The sequence below is a fragment of the Suncus etruscus genome, chromosome 12 (assembly GCF_024139225.1).
Source record: "Suncus etruscus isolate mSunEtr1 chromosome 12, mSunEtr1.pri.cur, whole genome shotgun sequence".
NCBI classification, from domain to species: Eukaryota; Metazoa; Chordata; class Mammalia; order Eulipotyphla; family Soricidae; genus Suncus; species Suncus etruscus.
Genome location: NC_064859.1, coordinates 95,886,290 through 95,900,357, shown reverse-complemented (window position 1 = coordinate 95,900,357; position 14,068 = coordinate 95,886,290). Strand labels below are relative to the sequence as shown.

The 14,068-nt window shown below is 50.3% G+C and overlaps 1 protein-coding gene across 1 annotated transcript in view; it reads left to right on the top strand.

Annotated features, from left to right (window-relative positions):
- GALNT14 (polypeptide N-acetylgalactosaminyltransferase 14) overlaps window positions 1–14,068 on the top strand; it is a 130,199-nt gene that overhangs the window by 91,532 nt on the left and 24,599 nt on the right. The window contains exon 3 of the mRNA XM_049784189.1: window positions 11,895–11,993. Coding sequence (XP_049640146.1) covers window positions 11,895–11,993 — 99 coding nt within the window. The remainder of the gene's footprint in view (window positions 1–11,894; window positions 11,994–14,068) is intronic.

Sequence of the window (14,068 nt, the reverse complement as noted above, 5' to 3'; positions counted from 1 at the left end):
TGGAACTTTCCACCCACAGGCCACCGTGCTGATAGAAAAGCCAGATGCAAATGCAGGATCTTTTGCTTTTAATTTTCAAACATTAATTACTTTACTTAAGCACCATGGTTGGAACGTTGTTCCTGATCGCGTTTCAGTCATGCAAGGCCCATCCTTTTACTGGTGTACACTCCCCACCACCAATGGCCTCAGTTTCCCTCCTGTCCTGCTCCCTGCTTGCCTCTGGGGCAAACACTTTACTTCTCTCTCTCTCTCTCTCTCTCTCTCTCTCTCTCTCTCTCTCTCTCTCTCTCTCTCTCTCTCTCTCTCTCTCTCTCTGTGTCTCTCCCTTTTTACTCTTTCAGACATTATGGTTTGTCCATACCTCCTTCCAGTACCCAGTTCTTGTCCAGAGTGACTGATTCCAACTTTCATGATCATAGTGCTTTAACTTCTCTGCCCTAGATACACTCACCCACACTTTGTGACAAGTTCCTACCATGGACCGGTCCTCCTGGCTCTCCGGATATTACCACACTACCTTTCTATAATCTTTTTTTTTTTTTTTTTTTTTGGTTTTTGGGCCACACCCAGTGATACTCAGTGGTTACTTCTGGCTATGAGCTTAGAAATTGCGCCTGGCTTGGGTGAACCATATAGGACGCCGGGGGATTGAACCTAGGTTCGTCCTAGGCTAGCGCAATCAAGGCAGGCACCTTATCTCTAGCGCCACCAGCCGGCCCCTCCTTTCTATAATCTTGACACAACTGAATGATAGACAAGAGGGCCGGGACAGGTGTGTGTGTGTGTGTGTGTGTGTGTGTGTGTGTGTGTGTGTGTGTGTGATGTAATGTGGGGTGTTTAATCCCACTTCTGAAATAAAACAGGGTAAATCCTTTACCCCCTGAGCTCCTGGTATTTTATGGGATCAGCTGTATTTCTCATGCATGACATGGTGGGTCCCCAAGATAGGCACAGCCAAGTAGATCCCAACTCATTCATCCTTCCTCTTGGGCATGTTGGACCAATGTAGAAGCGAGTCTGTTGCCTAAGGGGGGGTCTTATGTCCTTATGGAGGACCTCAACAAAGAGTAGTGAGGATGAGGGAAGTGACTGTGACCTCTTGCCCACCTTTGTACCCTCTCAGTGACTGGTGTAGCAGGCCCTGTATTCTGGGAGTCACTAATTAATTAATGCCACTCATTAATTTAGGCCTCAGCTGGCTTTTCTGTCCCAGATGTGTCCACACCAGTCCACTTACTTCCTCACCTTCTCTCTGACACCAAAACCCAACCTGGGACACAGGACATAAAACTCCCCCCCAGTGCTCTTGAGACCCACAGGGTCACGGATATGATCCAATATTTCCAGACCATGTCTTGAGTCCATTGTTCTCAGAGTTGAACAATTTTAGAGGGTGTTTCATAAGGAGAAAATAGCACCTACAACAGTAATTGGGTATTTGTTTCCTTGGGGGGGTGGTATGTTACATTTAAAAAAGATGGCAGATAGTGAGTGGTTTGGCCATACCTGAATGTTTTTGGAACACATCCAGCAGTGCTCAGGGATTACTCCTGGTTCTGTGCTCAGGATTTAATTTTAGCAGGGCTCAGGGGTAAGAGGCATCACATCCTGGGTAACTGCGTGCAAGACAAATGCTTCACTCACTGCGCTCTCTGCCCTGCCCTCTTCTGCTGGTGGAAACCAGCTGGTTCACAGTATGTGGATTTGCCCTCAACCCAATAGACCCAACTCCACCAGGAGCACTGGCAGAAGGTGACGAAAGGGACCCCAAGGAAAGAGCAACTATATCGATCAGGCAAATGACTGCATCTGAGTAGTACGTAAGATGGGGTTGTCACAGAATAAGAGCAGCAAGCTCCTGAACTGGGGCTATAAGTAAGCTAGGCACTGTGGAAAACTACCTCCCTCATGGCCTGCTGGTTTTGCCTATTCTCCAGGGATTCACCCAGTGCCCAGTTAATGGGGCCATCAGTGAGATGCCCATCACTTGCCTGGCAGGGAAATTCCACCCTTAGATCCTTCTTCCCCAGGGAGACGTTTCTCCTTTGCTCTTTCTCCTCCTGGGAAATGAAGGGGCTGGTCTCTCCCTGGTATTTACACGGTTGGAATCTGTTAGCAGAGGCATCATTTCTCTCTGGGTCTTCATCACTTAGCAGTAATGGGATATAAATCTTTCTGGCTGCACCAGCCGAGGTGGAGAAGCCCAAGGGAGGGGACCTGGCAGAGCTGAGGTGATGCCCCTGGGAAGGGGGAACATTACCAAGCCCAGCCTGAAGACAGTTGGCTTAGGGTAAGGAGTGCTGTGTCTTTACCTGGAGTCCACAAACTCACTCTGAGGAATTAGTTTGGATGCAGTGGAGTGAGGTAGGTAAGCACTGGGAACTGGGTCCTAGAAAGGGACCCAGAACTGACTGCTGGCTTAGGGGATGGGCCTAGGTTGAGAAGAGAGGTCTTGACTCAGAGAAAGGCATGACAAAACATGCTGGAAGTCACCTGTCTTCTCAATGCTTGGGTAAAGTTCACAATTAGCTTCTAGATTCTAGTCTGGGTTTTGGTGTTTTATTTTCACTGTGGGGCACACCCAGGGGTGCTCAGGGCTTACTCCTGATGCCTAGGCATCACTCCTGGCAGGGCCCAGGGGGTCATATGGGACATCAAGGATGAAAGCTAGGTCAGCCTCATGTAAGGCAAGTGCCCTGCCCGCTGTCCTATTTCTCCAGCCCCTGGCAGTTACTTTTTAATTGCCTCTTTGATGAAATTTTTGTTCTTACCATGTTTGGTGAGTGCATGTGTGTGTGTTCTTAGGGTGATTTTACCACATATGTATGGTGGTGAATAGATTAGTGCATATGAGAGGAGTGATTTTTGTGAGTGTGAGTTTGTGTGTGTGTGTGTGTATGTGGGGTGATTTTGTTCAGGTGAGAGTGAGTACCAAATGTATTTGAGTAAAGAGTCCCCAGTGGGGTGGCTGGGGTCTGCCTAATGCCCCCCAGGCCCTTGGTCCTTCTTCCAATACTGCCTGTTCTGTGTCTTAGACATGGGGATACTTTTTCTCTCCTCCAAATTTCTTTTCATATTTTTGGAGTGCACTTTTTGAGAATAGAAAGAACAGGAAGAGGGCCCGGAGAGATAGCACAGCAGCGTTTTTCTTGCAAGCAGCCGATCCAGGACCAAAGGTGGTTGGTTCGAACCCCGGTGTCCCATATGGTCCCCCGTGCCTGCCAGGAGCTATTTCTGAGCAGACAGCCAGGAGTAACCCCTGAGCACCGCCAGGTGTGGCCCAAACACCAAAAAAAAAAAAAGAAAGAAAGAATAGGAAGAGGCAGAGAGACCATATTTATCTCAGGCCCAGCGACTGTGCACAGAGAAGGTTCATGGGGGATACCAGAGACGTGTTTTCAGTTATGCCGAGTGTGTCATTGGCTCACACAGGCCCAAGATAAGCCTGGGGGTGGGGGAGGTGAGGTCTAGAGGTGAAGTGTCCTCTTTCAGGGTCCATAACAGAAATAAGCCTTAGCCCGTCATTACATGTGCTGGCCCTGCTCCACTCTGCTTCTGCCTTTTTCAATGCTCACCTCACACTCAAGAGTGTGCGCGCACACACACACACACACACACACACATGTATATGAGCTCTCTCTCTCTCTCTCTCTCACACACACACACACACACACACACACACACACACACACACACACACCTGCTGCCCAAGTGCTGCCAGCTCACATTTGGGACATGGTAGGACCCCAGGAGCAGGTGGTCTTTTCAGAGAAGACAACTTCCCCCAAGTTTCTGCTAGAACTCGGGGTTCTGCTCATTGGAAAGCTGGTGGACACACACCGCATGTATCTGCAAACACACGAGGCCACCATACTCTGTGGCCATTTCTAGAAGAGCACTGCAGCCAGTAACTCTGTCTTCTCCAAGATATGAAGGTGGCAATATCCCAGGATACACTTGGGAAGACCTTAATCTCCTCCAAGAACTGAGTTTGTTTGGGCTACTGGCTCTGAGCACACAGGAGGTGCTGTCTGGCCTCTGAAATAGAGTTCAAAGCTTGTGCCATTGGGGGCCAGAGCAATAACACAGCGGGGAAGGCATTTGCATTACATATGGTTGACTTGGGTTTGATCCCCGACATCCCATAGGGTCCCCCAAGCCTGCCAGAAGCGATTTCTGTGTGCAGAGCCAGGAGTAACCTGGCTGGATGTGGACCCAAAACAAAAACAAAATGAAAGCCATGAAATTTTAGTAGGATAATATCTGGAGCCTTATAGCCCTTGGGGAACTTTGAGCTTCTCTAACCTACGGGGTTTGAGGTGAGGGGGATCATGAGGGAGATTTCCTTAGAACTGAGTTTTACCATTTAAAGGTTTTTTCAAATAATTATTCAGAGGTGGCTGCCTTTCTGGTGCTTAAATACACTTCCTTTTATGAAATAATAATGAGGCGACAGCGTGGGATTTTTAGCACGGAATCTGCCCTGCAAATAAAATGGTACAAACCTAATAATGGTCTCTCTCATTTTCAAGATTTTATTTTGCTCAGATGAAATCACCTAATTCATAGAGAACCGTGATCTGAGTTAGTGATCAGATTTTTAATTGGGGTATAAAGAGACACGAAGCAAGTTTCCATAATGGCTCGAGAATATAATGTCCAACAGAAATAGAAGTGAGCTACGCAGAGAACTTAAATTCTTACAGCGGCCACCTTTCATTATATTTTATTTGGGTTTCTTGTTTGGAGGGGCTGCACCAGAATATACTCAGGAATCACTCCAGGTGCTCGGAGGACCACATGGGCTGCAGGGGATCAAACCCAGGTGGTCTGCATGCAAGGCACGTGCCCTCCCTGCTATTCTGTAGCTCGGACTCTAGCTGCCACATTTAAAAAACAACAACAACAGAAATAAGTGCAGTTTATTCTGGCCATGCATTTCAGTTGATGACTATACAGGCTAGGTCCTAATGGTCCAGTCCTACCACTTCAATATATAAACCACATAAGATGAAACACCATGATATTTCTTTGGGTTGGGTGGTGTTGGGCCACACCCGGTGACGCTCAGGAGTTACTCCTGGCTATGTGCTCAGAAATCGCTCCTGGCTTGGGGGGCCATATGGGATGCCAGGGGATCTAACCGCAGTCCATCCTAGGTCAGCCACATGCAAGGCAAATGCCCTACTGCTGCACCATGGCTCTGGCCTCACACTGTGATATTTTATGTTCTCATAGGTATGAAAGCCTTTGCAGTTTCCTGTGTGGTTCCAGCAGCATCTTTTCCTGTCCACACAGGCCCATCTCTAGGTCTCAGGAGCCCTGAGTAGCCACTGATAAACAGTTAACGTGGATGGGGGTGGGGTGGGGTCTGAGCTTAACCCTGAAATCCTGTCAATGAATATTCTTCAGGCAGCTGCAGCTCATCTCTAGGGACATTGGAACAAGGGTACACCCAAACTTTTTTGTTTTGTCTTAGGTCCTTCTTGGTGGCCCCTGGGTATCCCTGCCCCCTACATGCTAAGGCATGGGGCAACTGGGGGCACACTGCCCCAGTGGGACTCACTTTTATGCACTCAATCCTTGGATCCAACTCCCCTGCCCTGGCCAATTTTTACCTGCTGCTATGGCTCCCAGGCTGCAGGGACTGTGGAAGCTCTGCTCATGCTCTGATGACTTTCCTGAAGGTCCCTGTTCTTGTCACTGGGACTCCTAGCACCAACTTCTGATGTCATTGCCTGATGACTCTTGATCCCTGTCTTAACTTAGAGCTTTGCAGCTTCCCTGGACTGTTGTCACTCCTAGTAAACTATAGGACATCTGTCCCATAGAACCCATGCCCACCTTCTTCCTCTTGACTCTTCCTGCCACTTCATCAAAGATCAGCTGACCTGGGTGACTGTGCCAGGTTACAACTGCAACACGCCCTGCATGGCGCCTCATAGTTTGGGGAGCGACCAAGCTGTTCTTGATGCTTGGCATAAAATAAATGCCAGATATGCAGTAGAAATGGGGTGTTTGAGGAACTTTTTCCAAAAAGCCTTGGGAGATGTGGAGATATCTCCCAGAGGAAGTGGTGGCCGCCATATAAGGATGAGGAAAGTGGACTGACTAGACTAGAGAGAGGCACAAGGGATAAGGTGCTGGCCTTGTATGCATCCAACCTGATTTCATCTCTGATCTCTCATGGTCCCCCAAACACTGAAAGTTGAGCACTGTGCTTGGGAGATGTCCCTGAGGACTGTCTGACTTGTGCAAGGCTCTGAGTTCAACTTCAGTTCTGTATGTCCACCCTTTACACACATATGTAGCACCACCAAATATGTCCCTGGTGGATCCCAATCAGCTCTGGCTTGCGGACACAGTCCAGGAAAGGATCCTAGTGTCCCCCTCTTTCTTGCACAGACACCCCAGGGGCATGATCTTTGACCTCAGGGCTGTGTATTCCAGGTCTGTGGCTGAGGTGAGAGTAGACATAGCTGGTCATGTTAGGGGTCAGAGGCCAGACTCACTTTTGCCTTGAGAGAGAGAGAGAGTCCCTCCAGCATGCAAAGCCCAACGTGGCCATCACAAAGGTGACAGTCGCAAACTTAGGTGTAACTCAAGGGTGATTTTCAGCATGGTAGCTGCTTCAGCAAATCAATGGGGTCCTGCCAACACTCAAGAGGAGGAGACTGCACCAAGGGGGGGGGGGCATCTTCAGCCCCTGCAGTAACCCTATTTTCCTTGTCTGGTATCTTTAAGTATTTTGTTTTGTCACTCCCCAACCTCCCTTGTCCCCTGTGCTTGCTACATGCAAAGCAAGCTCCTTAGCACCTTGCTGTTCTCTTGCTTTTCAAGGGCTTTAGCCCTGTGTTCAACAGTTCAAAAGTGGCCGGTAATGAGCTAATGGATCTCAGGATGATTCCTTTTTGGAGGGGGAGCAGGGCACACCCAGCAATGCTCAGGTTGTAGTCCTGAATATGAGCATAGGAATCACTCCTCGTGGTATTCAGGGGATCCTATGACATGTCAGGGATTCAACCTAGGGATGACTTGGGTCTGAGCTCAGAAATCACTCCTAGTGGGGCCACAGAGATAGTACAACGGTAGGGTATTTACCTTGCTTGTGGCTGACCCAGGAGGTACCTGGTTTGATTCCTGGCATTCCATCTGGTCCCTCAGACTGCCAAGGGTGATATCTGAGTGCAGAGTCAGAAGTAACCTCTAAGTGTTGCCAGGTGTGCCCTCCCCCCAAAAGAAATTACTCCTGGTAGTGGGAGGGACCATAGGGGATGCAGGGGATCAAACCTGGGTCAGCCCAGGTAAGGCAAATGCCCTCCTCACTGTGCTATGGCTCCAGCTCTGATCTCAGCAAGATTCTGGGTTTTTCTTCTAAGATGCAACATTTCTTTTTTTCTTTTGTTTTTTTGTTTGTTTGTTTGGGCTACACCCAGTGACGCTCAGGGGTTTTACTTCTGGCTATTTGCTCAGAAATCGTTCCTGGCTTGGGGAACCATATGGGATGCCAAGGGATCAAACCATAGTCCATCCTAGGTCAGCGTATGCAAGGCAAACGGCCTACCACTTGTGCCACCGCTCCGGCCCCAAAATGTGATATTTTTGAAACACCAAGTAAAGGGAGCTACTGAGACTCCAAGGAGGAACTGTCTGTCTCTGTTCATGTGGCTGAGAAAAATTCATCTGCATGTAAAATCCCGAGGAAAATGACATGAAATAAATATTTCCTGCCTCCCCTTGCAGCCACTCTGCCCATGAAATGAGATGAAAAGAAATTTCCGATTTTACACTTGTCATCCTTTTAACAAGCTTGCTCTTGTTCCTTCTCTCCTCCAGAGCCGAATTTGAACCCGGGGCCGGTCCCCTGATTTGGCATTTCCTATTTTGCGCTTGCTTTGCTTTGCTTTAGAGCGGAGATGAGGCATCCTTCCGTGGAACGGGACTGCACGGCTGTGTTCGCTGTTCTAGAAATGAAATCTGTGATTCTGGAAGCCAACAGCAGGTTCTTTGACTCAGTCCCGGGGAAACTGATGTTTTGGAAAGATCCCTGGGCCAAGAATTATGTCCTTCTGCCTCCTGCATGTTGGCCCTGGGGAATGCGTGCTGGTAGCCAGGAAGAAAAGGGGTGTCCGTCTATGTGAGAGATGGGAAAGGGAGAAAAGCTCAGCCTACATCACTACTCCATGGTCTTCGGTGAAACCTCATGCTTTCATCCAGTTCTCTCTGTGCTGGATGCCAGCTTCAACCTCTCTTCTCCCCACCCAGCTCTGCCTTCCCTCTCTCTCCCTTTCCTCCTGCTTTCACCCCAGCAGTTCCTACCTCACTGGCTCCTCTCTGCAGCACAGCCCCCAGTCCTAAATAAATTATAAACACGCCTGCCTGCTTGCCGGCGCCAGATCTAAGTGTTGGCAGACTCCTCCGGTCCCTGGTGCCCTAATAGATTTGGCCTTTTGATGAATCATTCAGATCCTGTGCACAGAAAGCGCCTGTCTGATGGACGCGCCTCCAGGCGTCTCGTGTTAAACCCCATTCTCTGCAACTCAGGCTGTTTTTGGCCCCCATAAGTGGGGCTGTGGCCTGCTGCAGCTGTGGGCCTAGAGCTAGGGTGGGATGGAGAGAGTTGATGCAGAGAAGGGAGGCCCTAGAGGAAGTTCATTGCAGGAATCAAGATACCCCAGGTCCGATGTCATAGGCCCCTCGAGCTCAGCAAGGCCCAGTTGCTCACTGATATCAAAGCTTGAGGGAGCTTCCTTCTCACCTATGGAGTGCAGGGGCTCAGAGGATTTTGGGGGTGATTGGATGAGACAGGTCTTGTTTACTGGGGGAAAGAGAGCTGGAAATCTGCATAGTTTTACCAGCCATCCTGCCGGTCATGTGCCTGGGGTGATCTGTGTCCTGCCCACTGCCACTGTCATAGACCCTTGGGTCTTGGGATGCAGAGACACCACACTGCTGGGCTAGGAAGGTCATGGCAAAGTTCCTGCTTTCCTGGTCGAGTTTGCAGTGAGGTCCCATCAGCCCTGAGCCCTCTGGGGTGCTGTGACCCATCTCAGGAGCCGGCACCAGAGTGAGTCTCTATCATAGCTGGCAGCTAGGCTGCTCAGCACAAGATTGAGGCTGGCAGAGGTGGCTGCTGCCTCACGACAAACTTGTCCTCGGCCTCCTTGTGACAGCACTGACTTGAGATTCTGGGAAGAAAGAGGCAGGGATGCTCAGTCATTGATGCCAACTGTTCCCAGACTCTAAGGGGCCTCCCAGCCCTGGTTCCTTCTAAATATGGATCCCCCCCCCTTCTCTGTCTCTTTATCTTCCACCTCCTTTTTCTCCTTTCTCTTTTCTTTCTTTCCTACTTTCTTCCCTACTTCCTTCCTTCTTTTCTCCCTGCTTTCCTTCCTTCTTTTTCTTTCTCTTTCTTTCTTTTTTTCTTCCTTTCTTTCTTTCTCTTTTTCTTTCTTTTTCTTTCTTTCTTTCTTTCTTTCTTTCTTTCTTTCTTTCTTTCTTTCTTTCTTTCTTTCTTTCTTTCTTTCTTTCTTTCTTTCTTTCTTTCTTTTTCTTTCTCTTTCTTTTCTCCTCCACCTCCTCCTCCTTCTTCTTCCCCCCTGTGCTGATCTGGCTCATCCCCCAAATCATTTCTCCATTCAGAAATCATTGCTGCTGGAGCAATAGGCATCACGGTTATCAAAATGCCTTAGGACCCACAGATACCTCCTTCTGTGAGATCCAGGGCCTTTTGAGAGGTTCTACGAGGTACCAAGTGTGGGATGGAGGGCCACAGAAAGGCAGAGAGGGGCAGCTTTGGGCAGAGGTGCTCTTCCTGCTTTGACACCTCGTTCCTTCAGGAGCCTGTCATGTCCCTGGCTTCTCCTCTGCCCGCATTCCTCATACCCTCTTGCACCTACAGAAGAGGGACCCCAAAAATTCATTCGCAATCAGCCACCTGCCCCTCACCTCTGGGCTCCAAATTTAGACTCAGGGAAACCCCATAGATGCCAGCTCAGTGCAGCCCCATACTGAGGCCATGTGATTGCAGTTAGCATACCTCAGTGCCTCTGTCCTAAGGCCTGGTGGCCTCAGACAACCAGGAATATCTTCAGCTTCAAGAACTGGGCATGACCCGGCTGTGTGTGGTGAGCTTGGAGCTGCTGGAGGCACAGCTGCTGGGGGCTGAAGTCTCATCTCATTCCATAACACATGCTGGTGGGGCATGACTGGGTGTCTTTGCTCTTTCTTATGTGGGTGTCTCCCCATAGCATGATGGGATGGTCCTCCCATAAGGCCACTTTCCTTCCTGGGCTCACTGCAGAGCAGCAGTGATGATGGCTTCCCCTTGTCTTCCCTCCCTCTCTGTTCCTCTACTTACATCATCTTGTCTCTTTTGTTTGGGTTTGTTTTGTTTTGGTTTTGGTTTTTGAGCCAAACCTGGAGACACTCAGGGGTTACTCCTGGCTATGGACTCAGAAATCGCTCCTGGCTTGGGGAACCATATGTTATACTGGGGATCGAACCTAGATCCGTCCTGGGCTGGCTGCATGCAAGGCAAAGCCCTACCACTGCACTATCGCTCTGGCCCCACATCAGCTTGTCTCTTTTGGATGGGGCACAAGGCTACCCCAGAAGGTAGAAATTTCCAGAAGCCACCACAGGACTAGGTTCCTAGTCCATGCCAAGCCCTTAGGAGCTTTCATTTGGCCTCGGAAAGAATTCCTCCATCTCCAGGAGTGGGTGGTGGGGTAGGGATACTCTAGTTCTCAAATCTTGATCTTCTTGGGGGAGGGGTGTCCAACTCATACTCACCCAGGGAGATAGTCTTGGCTCAGATGTTGGAGGAGAGAGGTGGACAGAATGAGAACATGAGGATGGGCAGCCACAGCACAAGGGACTTCTGCTTTTTTAAGTTTTATTTATTTATTAGTTTTTGGGCTACACTAGATGGGACTCAGGGGTCACTCCTGGCTCTGTGCTCAGGAATCACTCCGGGGGGACTTAGGAAACCATATGGGATGCTGGGGATCGAACCCAGGTTTTAATGCACCCTTGCCTTTGTCTTCCTTCTTCAGTGCTGGCTCCTTGGAGAATCACAGCCAATATGTACTTGTGTCTTGGGGGCCATAGGCAGTCTGTGGGGATACCCCCACCCCACAGTGCTGTTTCCTAAAGAGCAAGTATTCCTTCAGGTACCAGCTTGCTGCCTCACAGCCTCCCTTGCAGGAATGGAGTGAAGAACTAGCTTCAGGAGTCAGCATAGCTCCCATATTAGCAGAACCTGCTTTCTGAAGGCTCACAGGCCCCTCCAAGCCCCGTCTGGGGGTTCTGGACCCCCAAATGACTCGGGAAAAATTGGGAACAGAAGTGAAAGCTTTGTGACCTGGCACATGGAACAGCTCCCCAGTTGCAGCCCCCCATACTCAAACACACACCCAGAAACATTGAGACAGAAGGCAGTGTTTAGACCCCAGGAGAGGCCTGGCAGCCCGGGCCTCACTCGTCAGCGGGTTGGTTTTCATCATTCTAGTGATTTCCGCTTCAGGCTACAATTTCCACTTGCAGCGAGGTATTAAATTGAAATTACCCGAGATGTAATTGTCGCACAAAATGATCCCGGATCGTGGCAATGGATGCTTTTGTAGGGTGGGGTTGAGTTGCAGAGGGGGCAGAGGGGTTCCACTGGGGTCTCTGCAGGGGGTGGCTGGAGCTGCTGGCCTGAGGGTGCTAAGAGTGGGAGAGTGTCTCCCCGCATCTATGTACCAGAGTTATTAGATGCCGCCTCAGGACTGTGTGGATCCTGGGTCTTAGCAGCAGCGAGGCAGGGCCAGACATGGGCGTCTGTCACTATGGGCCCTTGTGCCATCCTAATCCAGCCGTCCCCATTGGCTGTGCCTCTCCTCCCACAGGTGTTCCCTGCTGACCTACTGCCGTGACCTGGCCCCCACTAGCATCATCATCACCTTCCACAACGAGGCCCGCTCTGCGCTCCTCCGGACCATCCGCAGGTAAAGCTGCCATCGCAACCCGCCGGTCCTGCTCTTGCCACCCTGCCAGCCCTCACCTGTCAAGGCGTGTTCTTAGGCAGTGGTGTCCTGCCCTCCTGCCACGCTTGGTCTGCCAGGCACACACAGACTACACAGAACACACAGAGACCACACACACCACACAGAGACCACACAGACCAAACAGAACATCGAACACACAAAGACCCACACAGGCCAAACAGAATGCATACAACACAGAGAAGACACAGAACACACAGACCAAACAAATTACACAGAACACAGATTACACCGAACGCAGAGACCACACAGACCACCTAGAGAGCACACAAAACACAACATGGGTCACACAGGGAGCATTGTGTATACAGAGGACACACACATAGAGAGACACATACCCACACACAGCACACATCTCTGCACATAGAACATGCTTACACAGAGAGATGCATGGGTCCAGGCACAGCAAACAGCTACGCACACAGAGTAGGCTTTCACACAGTAGGCATGCACAAAGATACACGGATCCATACATAGTACATATTGGTACATACAGAAATATGCTGTTACCTATGCATACAGGGGCCATGCTTGCCTGCAGAACACACTCGTACGCAGAACATACACACAGAGATACAATGAACCAGAGCACACAGCAGACTGAGAGTCTGAGAGCCTTTGCCAAGACAACTTGGAGGCTGTTTCCCACCTCCCAGGAACTGCTGGCAGACTCGGCCCCCAGATCTGAGCCCAATGAGGCATAGTGGGGCTGCAGGGGCACTCTGGTGGGGGAGAGATAGACAACCACACAGAGCAGGCTGGCTTGAAGGGAATCTGCACAGGGAAGACAGGAAGGTGCTTCTGGAAACTTCCATGGCTCAGTGTGTCATTCACCTTAGGTTTCTGCACCTCTCTCCCTCCCTGTCCATCACTAGCTGCTGAGAGGGTGCAGAGGGAGGAAACATTTCCAGATGGGTTGGTACCTGGGAAAGCCTCTCCCTTAGCTCTTACCTCTGACCGGAAGCTGGGAGTATGATTGTCAGGCTCCCACCAAGGATGTCCAAGCTGGGACATGCCCCTGCTCAGAAACTTTGCCTTTGGTCCAACCCTCCTGCAGCCCTGAGAGTTAACAGGGGTACAAACTCAGGGGTCAACTATTACAGGGGTGCTGAGGGGCAGAGAGGGAGACTCAGGGTTGTGCTTTCTCTATGAGGAAAACAGCAAGTTCCTGAGAGTCCCTGATAGTAGGTTGGGGTGTGTCAGTGGCCTCCAGTGTCTTGTGATCCGATTGTGCCCAGCTCAGCTCATTCCTTCCCCGACACCAGATCCCAGAACTTCGGGTCTGTCTAGTGACCCCCTTTTCTTCAGTTTCTTAGTATGACTCTGGATTTAAAGAAGCAATTGCATAGGTGCAAGTGGCTGACTTTATGCGTTTTTCTGGTGTGAGCCCCACACTTGGTGGTTCTCAGGACAAAACTCCTGGCTCTGTGCCAATCAGAGTCTGGTGCCTCCTTTATCGGTTCTGCATCTCTCTGCCTCAGTTTCCCTTTCTGCCATACTGGGGCTGCTGATACTTGGCGACTTTTAGAATGACTGAGGTAAGTCAGTGAGCTCAGGTGAAGTGGTCAGTTGACGGGACAGTGCGCCCAAGTCCGGGGGCTGTCCTAGAAGACCCTGGAGCTCAATGCCTGTTCCTCAAAAAGTGTCTGTCCCTCAAGAACCTGAAGTTGAGCCCAGGAGACTCTCCTCAGTTGGGGAGACCCCCAGTGAGACAGATGCTGAGACTCAGGACAGACCCTCCCACCCTATTCTTGTAAGTGTCCCTCTCAAGGCTGTCCTGCCAGCACATGGGGCACACACACACAGTTTTCAAGCCCATGCCAGGTGACACCACCCACCACCACCCAACTCGGCTGGCCACTGCCTGGGACCTTCATGATACCGCTATTTACCAAGTGTGGGAGAGCCAGGCCCCTGCTCAGGGCATGAGGAATTCAGCGGCAATTTCCAATCTATCTCCTCGTTCCCTCCACACAAAAGCCTGTGAAGTAGGTCAAGTATTAATATCGCCGGCTTTT